General features: G+C 39.1%; 2 protein-coding genes and 1 long non-coding RNA gene across 11 annotated transcripts; 2 read left to right on the top strand and 1 right to left on the bottom strand.

The window, feature by feature from the left end:
• Positions 1 to 161: 161 nt before the first annotated feature.
• Positions 162 to 7,237, bottom strand: LOC135638939 (serine/arginine-rich SC35-like splicing factor SCL28). 4 transcript variants are annotated; one of them, XR_010496805.1, is made up of 8 exons: positions 6,973 to 7,237; positions 6,037 to 6,114; positions 4,983 to 5,147; positions 4,717 to 4,784; positions 4,523 to 4,562; positions 1,403 to 1,576; positions 986 to 1,299; positions 564 to 701 (listed from the first exon to the last, which is right to left on the bottom strand). XR_010496805.1 is itself a non-coding variant. In XM_065152546.1 (7 exons), exons 1-7 carry the CDS (start codon positions 7,161 to 7,163, stop codon positions 473 to 475), a joined length of 699 nt encoding a protein of 232 aa, XP_065008618.1. In that variant the 5' UTR covers positions 7,164 to 7,236; the 3' UTR covers positions 162 to 472. The 4 variants fall into 4 exon arrangements, 1 of the variants encoding a protein (XP_065008618.1); XR_010496806.1 differs by having other exon boundaries at positions 1,508 to 1,576; XM_065152546.1 differs by lacking the exons at positions 986 to 1,299; positions 1,403 to 1,576 and adding an exon at positions 162 to 482 and having other exon boundaries at positions 555 to 701; positions 6,973 to 7,236.
• Positions 7,238 to 8,546: 1,309 nt separating this feature from the next.
• Positions 8,547 to 11,855, top strand: LOC135638607 (uncharacterized). Of its 5 annotated transcripts, XR_010496671.1 has the most exons (5): positions 8,547 to 8,686; positions 9,471 to 9,842; positions 10,207 to 10,287; positions 11,022 to 11,187; positions 11,292 to 11,855. It is a non-coding gene; the product is annotated as an uncharacterized LOC135638607 (long non-coding RNA). The 5 variants fall into 5 exon arrangements; XR_010496670.1 differs by lacking the exon at positions 10,207 to 10,287; XR_010496668.1 differs by having other exon boundaries at positions 10,207 to 11,187.
• A 957-nt stretch (positions 11,856 to 12,812) lies between these two features.
• On the top strand, positions 12,813 to 16,500 carry LOC135638557 (gibberellin receptor GID1C-like). Of its 2 annotated transcripts, XR_010496653.1 has the most exons (3): positions 12,813 to 14,376; positions 14,916 to 16,059; positions 16,190 to 16,500. XR_010496653.1 is itself a non-coding variant. In XM_065151716.1 (2 exons), exons 1-2 carry the CDS (start codon positions 14,338 to 14,340, stop codon positions 15,915 to 15,917), a joined length of 1,041 nt encoding a protein of 346 aa, XP_065007788.1. In that variant the 5' UTR covers positions 12,813 to 14,337; the 3' UTR covers positions 15,918 to 16,500. The 2 variants fall into 2 exon arrangements, 1 of the variants encoding a protein (XP_065007788.1); XM_065151716.1 differs by having other exon boundaries at positions 14,916 to 16,500.
• Positions 16,501 to 16,562: the final 62 nt, after the last annotated feature.

Raw genomic sequence — 16,562 nt, 5'->3', positions numbered from 1 at the left:
ATAAAAAGTACCTGGGAATTAACCCAACAATTTTATAATATACGCTTGGAAGCGTTCAGGCAGTACAGTACCTGAGAATCGATAGTAATTACTTATAGGTGTGAATAGCCAGCTAAGAATTAACTCCCACCATTTGATCCATTAATCATACATCAAAATCATGAACATCAAAAGCGGTACTAATCATCATGTCATGTAGGTAATGTAATGATAAAAACATCATAGAACTCCTCCAATCTGAAAACGGGCAAATATGACTACTCTAACAAAAGCTTCTGTCTAACCAAAGACATGTAGGTACAATCACGATGCAAAACACCAATAAGTTCTATCACGGTTTACATGGACACGATTTAAGGTCTATCAAGCTTAAGGACTATGGTTCCAGACCAATCGACAAGCAAGCCAGCCAAAAAGCATCATTCTGATTGGTGATGAAATGAAGCCACAGGATTTTCCGAAGCTCGATCATTCATCGAGGGCTGCATTAACAAGTCATCAATGAGTTTCAAGTTCCTACCACTTCATCAAATATTATGTGGCACAGTATCGACCTGTACGAACGAGACCTAGATGGGCTTCGTCCATTGCCCTTGGGACTCGAAGACTGATGATGCAACCCATGATCCCTATCATCAGGAGATCGGGAGATGGATCTTGGCGGAGAGTAGTAATCATCACGTGTACTCCTGTCATGGTCCCTGCTTTCATGTGCACAAAAGATAATATCATTACATACTGAAAAATTAGACACCCCCGCATGAGAAAACACATATTTCAGATGATGAGAGCAACCACATGAACATTTATCTGAAGGCAAGACAGTAGTATCTTCCATACTCAGGTAAAGATTGGCTAAGAGAGAAGAAGCAAAATGTATTTTGACATGTTCTGATTTAATAAATGAGTCGGCATGCCATTGGGCATGGAGATGCTTCAGGTCTCTCCAACTCAGAAACTAATATGTTGGAAGCATGACGTTTACCTGTGGTATATCACTCTCGGAACAAAATTATGAAACTTTGTCCAAAAATGTTTCAGTTAATGCCTTTAATGGTGTACTTGTTGGTCGAACAGCATCTGCTGACTTCAAAGCTCTTTGCTTCAACTTTCTTAGGGCACACTATCATTACTTTCCACACAAGTATATGACCACCATCAAGACAATGCTCTCTCTCTAGCAATGTGTACTTTCAAGGTCTCCCATTCTCTGGAAATCATGATACTTCCTCTTTTGCTTTATGCACTGGAGATCATGATTCTTTCTTTTGGCTTTTTAAGCTCTAGATTCTTTCTTAACTGGATAGTATACAAAATCAAAGCAACAATCTTTAGATTGCCAGAAAAGTAACAAAAAATGTTTAAAGAAAGATACTATGGATTGTAGTTTCTCTGTATTTACTGTTGATGGAGATGGGCATTAATAAAAGCTTCTTGAATAGCTTCAAGAAAAGGTAATCAACTAGCCAATAACATTTGGGTCTCTTTCTCTTTTCTCTTTACTAACCCCTTGATACTTTAGGATCTCTTTTCACTTTTATGATCTGCATGAGCAACATATAGTCGTTCAACTTCCCTGGATGCAGGACAGAGTCCAGTGAGAACAAGTATACATTTATGCTTAAAGGATAAACATACATATAACTACCAGGGATTCAGATTCTAGAGCCTCATATTGTTAAAGTTCAAGAAAATCTAATCATACAAGCAATATGCAGGTAAAATATAAAATTATAAACATAGAAGTTGCAAAACCATAGAACAGTAAAATTCACTTCAACAGCTATATTTCAGAAGTATCAACTAAGCATCTTCAAGCAAATATCTGTAGACCTAAAAAACTACAAAAAAGAATTTCATTTATCAGATTCTGAAGCAACACTCTACGTGCTTAGTACAGTCTCTCAAAGCATACACAGCCAAATATAGCCCATCAAATATTGAAATACTGCCATGGATACATCATAATGGAAGAAAATATATATGATAAAACACATTATGGATGTATACAACAAAAAAAATTTAACTAGAGGCTGACAGAATATAATGCCTTATATAGATACGAGAAGAGGTTTTCCTGCCAGTGAATGTGTTTGGAAACCAAGTATTAGAGGAATAGTACATACTTTGTGTTTCATGCACTCAAGTAATATGGATAACAGTTGGAACACAGCCGATACCAAGAAACTAATGCTAAAGGAAGACATCATCAGGAAAAAAATTAGACTTGTACCTCTTTCTCTTCCATCCAAAGGCAAATATCTTATAATAGCCAATGATTTTTCCCTTGACCGTCAACAACTTAAGGATTTGATACACTTAAGGTAAAAAGACCAATACCATCAAATAGGTAATCGGTCACTCATGCTCAGGAATCTCTTGATGCCATATAATACAAAAACCGAGACCATCCAAATTTGTTCCTTATTAATCCTTCATAAATCTTGTATCCAATTAACCAACAAGCAAACACTTTGAAGGAAGAGGCTGACAGAACAAGGCAGTGATGTATTCCAATGAATCCAAAGATAGAATGTACTGCATTTCTAACTGGAAATGTCCAATTTCCAGACTAGATGCATTCAGCGACATAGGCCTGTCTACCTTTGGTGTGATCCAACCATACATTTCAAATAGGAGAAATCTGACGTTAATAAGAACTGTGTCACTAACTGGAGGTACCAATAACCAATAAAAGGTGCCAGATCAGCTCAAAGGCCATTGAGATCAAATGATCATTATAAAGGAAAACAGAGAAAAATCTTATGAACTTATGGTCCAATATCAACTAGACCCTTGTAAGCTCGTTAACTCCACTGAGGGCGGAGAGGAAGAATCAAAACCATGTGATCCAAGCCCATGCCCAATTCTTAACCCTCACCACAGATGGAAAGCAGGAAAATTCAAAAACTAGGTTAGAGCATGGCATATCAACATCAAGTTAATTCTTGGCAACTATGGTTCATATCAATTAGGTCCTTATAAGATCATTATATCATGCTCATAACATTTTCATGATGATACAACTGGTTTCAAAATTTCAATATTCACAGTTAAGTTTTTTGAAAATAAACTTACCAATCAATTTTACCGGAATCCACCCAGGAACCCAATCTCCATAGTTAAATCCTGGAATCCACCGAGGAACCCAGAAGTGTATTTACTTTCTAAATCCAGGTAAAAAGACATCTTAACATCATTAGCCATGGCATCTCAGCAAGACATATCATGTAACCATAGCTAAGGTTTGAGAACAATACAAGCCCATTAGAATCCTATAGGCCATCCTAAAAGTCAAATCTGTCAAGTTTTTTACCTAGTAGGTGCACAATGACTGCAGAAAATTTACAAGGTAGTCCTATTGTTTAAACAAAATTGCGAAGAAAGAATACTAAAGCTATTATTTGCATTTTCAGTAAAAGCATCATTAAGCATGTGTCCAAACACGATTTGATGATTATTAAAAATATAATTACAACATATGAGGCAAAATGTGCAAACAGAGATAAAAATCAATAAGGTACATTAACCAAAAAAAGATTTTTGAACTAAATAGGTGTAACAAAGTCAAAAGGAGCAAGTAAATGATATAAAGGAGAAACTAAGATGCCTATAGACATTGCTGGTAGATACGATGCACCAGAAGGTAATTTCTACGAAGCCTAAATTTACCCTTCAAAAAGAAAAAAGACAAAGGAAGATAATAATCTGTTTACTGATCTGTATAAAGGGTTCACAGTGCCAAGTGGCAACCAACGATCAATAATGGATATTGTACAAAGGCTTAATCACATTAACTTCTACCATAATTGGTGCTGAACCTCCACAAATGCTTAAATTGAAGACAACACAATCGAATTGTTTATTATTCTATTGCATTTACTAATCATAAGGCAAGCAATTCGTGAACAGAAAAGATACACTTCAAAAACAAATTAGGAAGCAAAGATGATGACACCTTTGTTCCCAAAGATCCAAGACTATCATCATTATAAGTTCATAATAAGACTTGCTAGCTAATATTTTACCACATAAACTTGTTACAAAAATTCATTTATGCCTTACACCAAATCCAAACAAAAAATAATATATAACCCTGTTATGGTTTCAGGTTGGTACTGCCAAAAACCATAGTCAAAAGGTCCACTTTGAGATGTACCTAGTCTTAGTAAAGTTACCTTTAAAAAATAAAAAATATTATCTCACATAGGACTAAATAGAGAACACTAGTGGCTTATAGGTAGAAAACAATGTGTTCTTGAAATAGATAAGTAAGCACACTGACCAGATATAGAATGAGAATTCAGGCAATGAGAAAACAAAAGGCATTTGGTATGGTTGTAAGTTAAACAATAAGTTCCCAAATTGAAGTTCATTTAAGGAAAATTCACCTTTCACTTTAGCTCACATGACAAAAAAATAAAAGAGCAGGAGTGGCAGAGTCACCAATAATTCATGCAAGAAACGTACATGAAATGAGATGATAAAGCAAATATATTAAAACAGGAAAAAAAACACAAACCTTGACTCTCGTCTTGGTGGAGAAAGTGAACGTGAATATGCTGCCAACAAAAGCATAGAACAGAAGAAATAAAAAGTAATCAATTAAAAATTTTAAGAATTACAAATATTTTATATCTTTTGCAATACAGGCAGTAGTGACTAAGCAGTTCCAACTATACAGAGTAAGAGGAAATCAAGGTTCAAAATACTAACAGCGACGTCGTCGACCAGGAGATCTCGGTGGAGATCGTCTCCTGTAGCTTCCTCCCATGTATCTTTCACTGGAGCAGCACAATGTAATTGGCGCAATAAGTATATTCTTTTCTAAAAAAATTATTGGCTTGACCTACCAATTTTGGATTCCAATAAATAAATAGGAATGCCATGAAATGGAACATAAACTCAAAGCAAACTATTTCCATAATTTTCATAAGTTCTGGGAAAAAAAATACGATGGAATAAAAGAAAGAGAAAATTACCTAATCCTTGCACTCATACGCATTTCCTGTGGAGTTTTTCGATTTTCTTCAGCGTATACAATTGAGATCTCACGCCCACAAATAATCTGATGATTCATATGCTGCTTAGCTACAGCAGCATCTTCAGCATAACGGAACTTGACAAATCCAAAGCCTCGTGGCTCTCTGCAACAATCATATTCAGAAAGGTATGTTTAAAATTGTAATGTCATATAATGCATTTTAAAAATTTCATAAATGGCAATAACTTCAATACTAAATTTCCATGAAGTAGCAACAATATCGTCTGTGGAAGCATTCATGCTATCCGAGAGGTTATCTAACCTTCCTATATGTGGTCATCTGTGTTACATCTCAACAATCTTACTCTCTAAAAGCATGTGTACCTATATACTATTTCTATATATGTCATAAAAATCATAGAAACAAAAAGAAACTTCTGATCTTATACTACAATTGCATTAACAAATTGTTTGATGGTCTTAGATTTAATCATTTACCATACTTTGTTGAGGACAAAGGCTGAAATATTAAAACATGGTCCATACCTGGGTGCAATTGCCTATCTGAAGCTATGAAGTAATAAAACCCAGATGCCTGGTGACTTCTATATTTTTTGAATTAATAAACCAGACAAAAATAACTTGTAATGCCCATGAAAAACACAAGTAGATTTTAGGTTCCACAAATAAGTCCACAGCCATTTCAGTTCAGATCTCCTAATAAATTAGTCAACGTGAAGCTGGTTTACATGTTTCATTTTCACAACACATTATGCAGCCAAAGTCATGTGAATTCATTTACAATGATAGAGACCCAAATATTTGCCTAATAACATGACTAGCTTCTTTATCATTAGTTCCATGAAGATGAATAACTATTTACAAAACCAAAAGATCTTGATCTCAAAAAGATAATTTACCATTATTTCAAACCAAGAAAGCATTTTCGTACAAATAAACAAGAAATCTGACAGCATAAGACAATTAAAGACTGCCATGTTGCTCTTTTATACAATTAAGAAGGATATAATTCCAGCTAGAAAAAACAATACCCTGTATAGTAATTTTTTGGAAGGTAGACATCCTTCACAGGGCCAAAGCGCTCAAAGGGAATACGAAGATCCTCCGACCTGGATATCAAGAGAAGATTAAATACAAAACCAATTCGCTTGTGGACCAAAAATTGCCATTTTTAAAGCTAAAAATATAAATTTTAACAAATAAACAACCTTGGACAAATGTAACAGAAAAGGAGGGTTTCAAAACCACTAAATCATCTTGTCACCACCATTTTTCTAAATATAAGAAATAACAACATCAAAGTTTTATTAAAAAATGAGAAATCTCCAAGCATTCCTGTCATTATATATCACTTCAATCCATTATTTATCTTTCTCTAACAAACACATCATATTAATTCAATCAAATTAATATTGATCATTGACAGATACCTCCTTACACATCATACTACTATGATATTGACTTTGCATACTTTACTGCCAAGAGAGATATCCTAAGCAAAGAATAAACACAAACAAGGATTGTCAGAACATGTAATACATGAGATTATTCTCACTATCCAATAAAGAACCAAAAGGCACACATGTCTCTGATCGCAAAAACATTTAAAAGCAAAGATCAAAGCACCTGACACAACAAAATGAAAGCAAAACTAATGACAAAAGAGGAGACGCCTTTAGCAACTGAAAGGGGAAACCATCAAGAACCCAACCCTAGGTGACCAGAACAGTAGTAGAAGATCGAGCTAGGCAAATGTTACAAAAACGAGTATCAGAGCCAATATTGATGGATCGATCTCATAAACCACTGGAGTAGCAACAGGTATAAAGAAAGGAGCAGGCACATAACTGGCAAAACATAGAAGAAAGACGAGAAGCGACGCAAATAAACCCTAACCCTACGACCCAACACAAAGGATGCGTCTAAAAGACCCAATAACGAGAAGATGGGTGAAATAGACAAGCGACCTAGCGTCGAGGGCGACGTTCCGGATGAGGAGGCCGGAGGGGCCGGAGGAGCGGCGATCCCTGTAGTCCCGTCCGCCGCCGCCACCACCGCCGCCGCGGAACCGTTCGCGGGGGTCGTCGTAGCGCTTACGGCGCGGAGGGCTCCGGCTGAACCGCCGCGGGCTGACGCTCCGGCTTCGATGTCGCCCCATTAGAGAAGGAACAGAGACCAGAAACCCTACGATTGAGGCAGTATGAAGCAAAAGAAAAGCACAGGATTAGGCGCTCTTCCAGACCCTATATATATGTATATATATATATATACATATATATGTATATATATATACATATATATGTATATATATATATACATATATATGTATATATACATATATACATATATACATATGTATATATATATATATATATATAGTACTCTACTTTGTAGTAGGCTTTTATTTGATTAATAATTGCATGTATTTTTGGTGATTTTATTTATTTTCCTATTAATTTGTGTTTCTATTTTAATTAGTAATTATTCATTATTAAAAAATAAAAAAAAATATATATTTGAAGTATGTTAATAGTTGGGTTGATATACTATTTTATCAACAAAATAACGAAATAATAATAATGATAATAATAATTTATCAAAAATAATATTTCTCTTTTTGAACTTCTCTCAAAAAATACTTTTCTTTTAGATTTTTCTAACAACACTCCTTTTTTTTGTTTAATTCCAAATACACTCTTGATTTGACAACTAGTCATCTATCATATTTTTCTCCCTCTCATCCTAAAAAGCATTGTAATAATTTTAAAAAACATTGTCACTCAAATAGAAGTCAAGTTATTTTAATGTTCATTTTCTTAAACTAAGAATCATACCCATTTGAAACCCAACCATGATTTATGTTTTTTTTTAGTCTATTTCTTTATAATGTTTTATAATTAGAACAATGATTTTGATGGACAATAAAGATGATAGACTCAAATAAATATGAACTTTCCTCAAGTTTTAAATAAATATTATTCTCCATTTTAAAAAATAAAACATTCAAAATAATTTGACTTACAGTGTTTTCAATATGGTAACAGCATTTTTGGCATTTTTTAAAAATACTATAATCCTATTACGAAACATATAACAACAATAAAACCGTAAGTCTTATTACAAAACATTAGTGAGGAAATTGATTGAAAAATATTAGAAATAACATTTATAAATATTGCTCATGGATTCTTATAAAAATATTAAAAAATACCTATAATTCCTATACCATGTATACAAAATTACAATATTTTTAATAATATCAAGAAAATACTGTAATGTAATAGAAAAATATTGTAACTGAGAATAGGAAACATTTTCAAACCTAAAATATCCTTTTTGGAAAAAAAAAAAGAAAAAATAATAATAATGTAATAAATAAATAATAAATAATAATAACAATGATATAATAATAATAATAATAATAATAATAATAATAATAATAATAATAATAATAATAATAATAATAATAATAATAATAATAATAATAATAATAATAATAATATTGAACAAAATGCAAACGCTAACCGCGAGCGATGTCAACTGTCGTGCCCCCAAATTAGTCGGCATGGTGGGTGCCGAGGAGGCGGCGGCAGTGGTAGCGAGGCGTCAGGCTGAGAGGGTAAATCAAGCGGCAAAGGCCCAGTCTCCGGTGTGGGCGAATGCTTCTTTGGTGGTAAGCAGGTAAGGCGCCGAGCCACCTTCGATTTGATTTGTTCGGGTCTTTAAATGACTGTTTCTCTCCACGGATGAAATGCTATATCATTTGTGAATGGTTTCTGTTTCCGTCGTTCCGGTGATGGTGTCCGAGTCCTGGAAGATATGTAGGAACAAGTGTTTTGGATTGGCCAACAGGAATCATTACGGTAACATGGGGTATCAATAGTAAGTTGGAACCCGTGGGTTGGAAGTTGGAACTCGGACCTGGTACATTAGATTTCCCGGTGGATTTTGATGACCTACGATGGCAGAAGAATTCCATCACCAAAGGAAAGGGGTTATATGTAGAATTTGATGGCAGAACTCATGAACACTTAAAAGGTCCACCTGCAGCTCTGCTGACTATATTGCAGCACATAGGAAAAAAGAGCATAAGAGTGGGTGAGAAATGTCCTCATATTAGGTGAAGTAGATCTCTTTTAATTCTAAATGATAGTTCTCTTTTTTTTTTAGTTTAGATTTTTGTTTCCATCTGGTGGAGATATGTTTTTGTGAGGTTATATAAACCATGAAAGGAAATCCACTGGCTTTTGTAGAACAATTATCTTCATCAACATTGAAAACAGTTGCTAATTGTAAATCTTTATCTCTGGCACTCTCTTCCCTTTTCCCTCTTTGAAAAGTTACTATCTGAAATTATTGTGGGCTGTTTGAGTTGCCTACTAAACAAAGTTACATCATGATTATCTGATTTGTATAGTTTCTTCTTGTGTTAATAATTTGATTCTAGTCCGATTTTATTTCCCAGGTCGACAACATATCTAGAAGATCCAATTTCTTGTCGGGCATCAAACAGATGTGTTCTCAACTATCATCGGACAGGCTTCGATGAGGAATGTGAGAGGTTTTTCAGTCAAATATACAAATGTTGGCTTCTATATTCAAGTTTTTAGTGGAAAATATCACTCGGATAATATGGTAGGCTTGGAGGGTTTTCATGAGTCAGATAACCGAGACTTCTGATGCTGACCTGAGGCTATTTCATGACCGTATTACCTGTGAAAGATAAATTCTTCATCAGAGAACTCTGTGCCAATCAGAAGTAGAACCGATCAACTCAGTTCATGGACCACAAATCTATTTGAAGGCTGATAAGTGTACTATGCATTATACAGATCAAGTAAGTCTGCAAAATTTGCTTTTTTTTCAATATTGGCGTACTTTCATGACTGTATTTTATGTTCAATATTCCCTGAGACCATTGCTTAAAGTGTTTGTGTAGTGACATTCTTTGTAAATAAATCACTGATGAATGATCATTTCCATTGGCTCTGATTAAAATCATATTTCTCTTCTCCTACCCACGGCATTCTATTTTTCTTCTTAGTTGTCCACCCCTTTTAGGAAGGTGTTTGGAGCTTGTGGAATCTCCAAGTTCACCAAGTTTTACAAATTTGCTTTTTTTGCATCACTGATAGCAAAATAAGCTACATGCTTGATTGAACTCAATACTCACATAATGTATGGATCTATTGATCATGCAGTTAAGAACGGCTACTTGCTCTTGAACACCAAAGAGAGAAAATATTAGAAAATTTGGCATGTTACATATTTGGATGCACAAGGTATGGTTTTCTGTTACTGCAAGTGCCAGCTACCCTATAAATAAATAATTTACTGAGAGTGGCTTTGCTAATTTGGTGCAAAATACTTGAGTACTTGTGTTTAGTAAATGACACACATGCAGCATATGCTTCTTTTTTTCCTTTTTTCTGTCAATATACGATACTGGGTGCTGCAATCTCTCTCATTCATATGGTTGATGTTACTTACATATCACCATAGGTAATGATCTTCCTCTTGGGTTTTGTTTAGGACTAACTCAAGGAAACCTTCATTTCAATGTGCAAAAGAAACCACAATCTGGTCATGTCAAACCAAAATGTCATAGTCCCTGTTTCTTTTGACGCAACTTTCTTTCAGTATTGATGGGCTGATTTGTCTGTAGGGAGAAACCCCAATCTGATTTGACGTAACAAGGGATAATCCACATATAATGCTGTTTCCCAAAATCGCATGGTAAACGCTGTGGGGATGGCATCTTCTCAACCATCAGGAAGATGCATCCTTCTTTATTTTTGTGTGTTTAGCAGCATATGTCGGTAGTCTTCACCCTTCATGGGGCAAACAATTCTTCAGCTTCCGTAAGGTGCATTTTTAATGTCCTCATGCTATAAAAATCAATTGACAGCCCAACAATTACGGGTTCACTTGTATCCTCTCTTGATTATCTGCCTGGGTTGAAGCAGAGCTCCTCAGAGAATTATAATGTTTATAAGCCTTTTATCTTTCGAATCAGGATCATCGACACTGAGATTTTAATCTTGTATTATGTAAGTCCAAGAAAGACATGGGGCAAATCAATCAGGAGAAATATAAACAAGTTATAGCACAGTAGATCCCCAATAAATGCAATCAATTCAGTGGAAGCTTTCCAATACAGCAGAACCTTCCCCCATAATTTGGTATGTTCTTTCTCCTTGTTCCATCTATCTTCATGCAGTGATTTGTTTTGCTACTTCACAACAACCTTATGGTAACATTTGAGCCTCGGCAATGGTGTCGGCAGGCGGGGCCGCAAGTTTGCCATTAGCTTTTGTATCCATTGGAGGTGGGAACAAGCTTTGCTCCCATGGAAGCCAGAAGAGAAGGGGAACAACAGATGAGACCAAAGACAAAAGGCCATGTACTGCCCCACAACACTCAATGGGACTCATGATAGGCTGGATTTGCTTGTGGCCTGTTCAAGGTCCCATGATATTAATATCTAAGTCGGCAACTTGGCTTCTTCCCTGTGATGACATGAAATATAATCAATCAAAATGCTGAAATCATTGCCTTTTAATGTGCTGCACATGCAGATGACACCTTTTCTTGACGTCAAAAGAAGGATGATCAAATGCACAAAATTGGATAGGTCTCCATTTGCATGGATTTCGTCGGCAGGAATCCTTTGTTGACTTTGCGTGATTGTATAGAGATAAATCAGTTTCATTCTTTCCAGTATCATGTGGGTATGTGTGTATGAAAAATATAAATATGATGTATTATTTTTGAACTCTAAGCAAAGTATGTTTGTTCAGTTACATAAGATCCTAGAGTTATTCTTCAATGGAACGATGATGATAATTTACGTGCATTCTTTGTATTATTTTTTATCGTTAATCTGTTTTTATTCTATGGATGTTAGGTTATGCGAAACCTTTTGTCTTTAGCTGAAGGCACTTAATTAATGTGGCGAAACCTTTTGTCTTTAGCTTAAGGCACTTAATTAATGTGGCGACATGAGACGTGAATTAGGACAAACGCATAACCCGTGTGAATTAAATGCCCTCCAAAAGATATTTGTTGAGAGTAATGAGTGTCGGCGTTCACTTCCTGTGATGACAAACGACTCCCAAGTCATGCATGTCGGCTGCTCGTTGTCATGCTTAACAGCAACTTCTTTTCCTTTTTCTCGTGATCCATGGTTATGATAAACCAAGCCGAACCGGCTCGATTATTTGGTTATTTGACCCGAACCTGACCCCCGCATAAACCGGGTCAGCTTGGATTGGACCGAACCATATCACCAGGAAACACTTGGCTTGACCCGAACCGGACGAAGATGCACCTATGAACCCAACTCTTACGTACGAATCATGCAGGTGGCGTCAGGAGAAGCCTTGAATTCCGGCTCAAGGCGGATCGGCAAACAAGCCCTGTTGGTCTCACGCACCAAATGGTTCCATCCACCACGGACGGAGATGGAGATGGAGATGGAATGCACAGCCTACAGAAGGCACACGTACCCTCCTCTTCCTTGCAGCGAAGAGGGATCTGACGTGAGACGGAGAGGGAACCGAGGCTTGGCTGTAGAGCGAACACGTTTCGAGTGGGGAACGGGAATGGGACCTCTCTTTTGGTGGCGTCTGCGTACGCTTTGGCGCATGCGCTGGTGTGCTCGTCGGCGTATGAACAGAGCGAGAGAGCCACGACGAGGTACCGCAATTTGTCCGCACACGCCACCGCTTGCCAACTGCAGACGGCCTTTTCTACGCGTCCATTCTCGGCACTGATGGCCGTGCATTCTGGGAGAAGCTGTAGAGGGAGGGAGGGGAGACTGATCTGGACGCGAGCAGTGAAGTCTGCAGTTGTCTGATATCTTTGCTGCAGGTGAACGCTCGGCGATGATGATCGGAAGGAAGGAGGGAGGGAGGAGGACTTCGAGCGAGCAGGTCGAAGAGTCTTTCTTTGGATCAGTAGGATGAGTGCTTGGCTAAGTGGAAGCAGCAGAAAAAAGTTGCTGACTGCATTCACAAGCAAATTTACTCGAGATGGTTTCAGATCATTATTCCCTTTCTTTCTAACTCCATCTCCTTGTTCGACGAAGACCATCATCAAATGATCTACTCTTTCTCTCTCTCTCTCTCTAACGCCTTGTTCAACTAAGACTATCATCAAATAATCTACACACACACACTCTCTCTCTCTCGGATATGGTTGACTTTCTACGGTGGAGACCGGAGAGCACAAGGGAAAAAGTACTCGACATCCGACAAGATCTTCCCCTATAATTCCCTCGAAGCATTTGCTCATAAATATTTCTGCATAAACGCCATGATCTCGTTAAGCATTGTGTCGAGCGCGCTGTTATTGCTGGATCGATGGCAGGTTTGACCTGCAGAATATTCTGTGGTTAGACAGGATGAATTTTGCCGATGAAGAGGGGAGAGGGATCGGATGACATTATCATGGGAGAACAGTTCGTCCCTGTGGTGGGCGAACTGTTGCCCTGCGCATAATAGTTACTTTAGCTTTACTCATGAGAAGGCCACTCTGATAGCTACAATGGTTTTTGTTTCTACCTCGAATGTGCATGGCTTCAGGTGACTGTCCTGGCATTGTGAAGCAACAGTCATCATCACTGTAGTTGTCGTACGTGCGATGGTGGGATTTCGGTCATAATTCCTCCTCGGTTCAGTGTCGGTAAAATTCTCGCCCACCCCAACTCGGGTTGCTGCCGTTGGCTCAGAGAAACATGTTGGTTCCATATACGGTGGACGCTTCAATCGAGCAGTCAAAGAACGGAGGCGGCGTTTGTGTGAGACAGCTTCTCATGCTCTTCCTCTCAACAGGAAGAAGCCGAAGGGAAGAGGAAAGAGCCTTTCTTCGATGTAACATTTGGGTGGACTCCGTCTTATCTACCGCTGGGTACGAAGTGGGTCCATCACCGGGGAGTGCTCATTTATTATGACGCCTCGGCTTCCCCTGTTTGTCGTCTCCTTCGTCTCTCTCTCTCTGTTCTACCGTCCTCGCGTGCTCGTTTCAATCTCCTCTATTCCTCCGCACCGGTTGGCGTTGCTTCGCCCCCTCGCCCCCGTCTTGGTCCATCTCTTTCTGCCATTTCGCTTGCTTGTGGGTCTGCTCCTTTGGATCGCGAAAGGTCACTAATTTCCGGGAGGACTAACGGGAGTGGAGGTCGGGAAAACCGAAACAGGGTTCCCGGAAGAGGAAGGAGTCGACGTTCGATGCTTGGAGCCCGTGTCACTCGGAAAGGAGAGAGCTTTCGTTGATTTTGATGCTATTCCGGATCTGCTTCCTTCTCTTGACCGACTGCTGAGCTCGGTTTCACTATGGCCGGAAGCAACGAGGTTAATGCCAATGAGTCGAAGGTACCCACTCTCTTTTGTTTAACCTCGTTTTCCCTTCTGCCTTCTGCATTAGATATAGAGCTCTGATTTCGATGGGTTCGACGCGATTCCGGCGATTTAGTGTTAGGGTTTCGCCACTTGGGTCTTATCTTGCTCCCTGATGATTTCCTATGGTTTAATTCGGCAAAAGGCCAGAGCTTTGATGGATTTGAATCGATTCCCATCTGCTGTGTCCTCTCACTCGGTGTTCCTTCCCCCTGTGCGTTGAATTCCGGTGACAAAGATCCTATCTTTATCTGAGATGGATGAAAGAGATACAGAAACCCCATTGATGTCATCTTGTTTTCTCCTCTCATAGATTTTGATCAGGTAAAAGCAAAAAAACAAACGCTTTTGCGATCACTAGGAGCTGCCCTCTTCCCGGGAATGCGAAAAAGATCGAAGCTTTAATCCACAGTTCCTCCTATAATTGATGAAAAGCCAAAAGCTGAACCCCACAAAGCCTGCCTGATCCGTTTGTTGATCTCACTTCCTCATCGCTGTGTTTGATGCCCACACAGATGGCGGTTCCCCTCAACACCTGGGTCCTCATCTCCAACTTCAAGCTGGCCTACAACATGCTGCGCCGCCCCGACGGCACCTTCGACCGCCACCTCGCCGAATTCCTCGACCGCAAGGTCCCTGCCAATGCCACCCCTGTCAATGGCGTCATCTCGTTCGATGTCCTCATCGGCCGCACCAGTAAACTGCTTTCACGCATCTACCGCCCTGCCCCCTCCACCTCAGCCGCCGTTCCTCTCCTCGCCGACCTCTATCAGCCGCCCTCTGCTGACCCCTTTCCGGTCATCATCTTCTTCCACGGCGGAAGTTTTGCCCATTCCTCATCCAACAGCGCCATCTACGACTCACTCTGCCGCCGGTTCGTCTCCCTATGCGGCGCAGTCGTCGTGTCCGTCAATTACCGCCGGTCACCCGAGTACAAGTATCCCTGCGCTTACGACGATGGGTGGGCTGCCCTTAAGTGGGCTTCTGCGGAGCCGTGGCTTCAAAGCGGAAAGGATGCCAAGTTTCGGGTGTTCCTCGCAGGGGACAGTTCTGGAGGAAACATCGCACACCATGTGGCCATCAGGGCAGCGGAGTCAGGAATCGAGGTCTCCGGCAACATTCTCCTTAACCCCATGTTTGGTGGAAACTGTAGGACGGAGTCAGAGAAGAGGTTGGACGGCAAATACTTCGTCACTATTAGGGACAGAGATTGGTATTGGAAAGCGTATCTCCCCGAGGGGGCAGATAGAGACCACCCGGCTTGCAATCCCTTCGGCCCCAACGCAGCGAAGCTGGATGGTCTTCCCTTCACAAAGAGCCTCATTATAGTGGCAGGATTGGATCTTGTTCAGGACTGGCAATTGGCGTATGCCGAAGGGTTGAAGAAGGCCGGCCATTCTGTGAAGCTTGTGTACCGGGAACAGGCCACCATCGGATTCTACTTGTTGCCAAACACTGATCATTTTTACCAAGTGATGGATGAGATCAAGAACTTTGTCATGGCTAACGTGCAGTGAGTGCACAACTCTTGATACCTTCCCGACTTGACTACGTACATCGGAAGCTTGACTTATACTGCTTGCGGCTTGTTTACTTCGTCTGCTCGGCACCGACGACATGCATTTGGATAATTGCCGCCGCTGCTACTGCTTGCATACGGTCAGACTTAGTTTTGGTTCTGATTCATGGGATGCACATGAAATTAGATTAAGATGGTTTCTTTGGCTTGGTTTGAATTCTGTGTCTCAAGTTTAAAAGATTGTTCTAACAAATTCTCAATATTATTCAGCATGATCCATTTCGACACGGCGGCATGGAGATGCTTCTGAGTTCATGGAAGAAACTTTGTTTCTTGGATGGACTAATGTGTCCATACCAAATCATGTTGTATATTGAGGTTCCAAAAGTCCATACCGAATCATGTTGTATATTGAGGTTCCAAAAGGCAAAGAACCATGTCGATCTTGCTGGGATGGATTGCCGGGACCGAACTGGCTAATGCTGTAACAATATTGATTATAACAACATGGTTGAACATTCAAAAGTGTTGTTCTTATCCATGTATGTCTTTCAGTATGAAGATGCCCTCTTGTTCTTCTACCTCTCGCCTAAGTTCTCTTGATTTGTATCCTCCATTCTCTGCTAATGTGTTTTGATTCATT

The sequence above is a fragment of the Musa acuminata genome, chromosome BXJ3-5, assembly GCF_036884655.1.
Source record: "Musa acuminata AAA Group cultivar baxijiao chromosome BXJ3-5, Cavendish_Baxijiao_AAA, whole genome shotgun sequence".
NCBI classification, from domain to species: domain Eukaryota; kingdom Viridiplantae; phylum Streptophyta; class Magnoliopsida; order Zingiberales; family Musaceae; genus Musa; species Musa acuminata.
This window is presented reverse-complemented; position numbering and strand designations above follow the sequence as displayed.

Coding starts and splice junctions, on each gene's coding strand:
- LOC135638557 (XM_065151716.1), top strand. CDS start 14,338: ATGGCCGGAAGCAACGAGGTTAATGCCAATGAGTCGAAG. Junction 14,377..14,915: donor TTAATGCCAATGAGTCGAAG/GTACCCACTCTC, acceptor ATGCCCACACAG/ATGGCGGTTCCCCTCAACAC.
- LOC135638939 (XM_065152546.1), bottom strand. CDS start 7,163: ATGGGGCGACATCGAAGCCGGAGCGTCAGCCCGCGGCGGTTCAGCCGG. Junction 6,115..6,972: donor AACGTCGCCCTCGACGCTAG/GTCGCTTGTCTA, acceptor CTTGATATCCAG/GTCGGAGGATCTTCGTATTC. Junction 4,563..4,716: donor TCCTGGTCGACGACGTCGCT/GTTAGTATTTTG, acceptor TTTTGTTGGCAG/CATATTCACGTTCACTTTCT.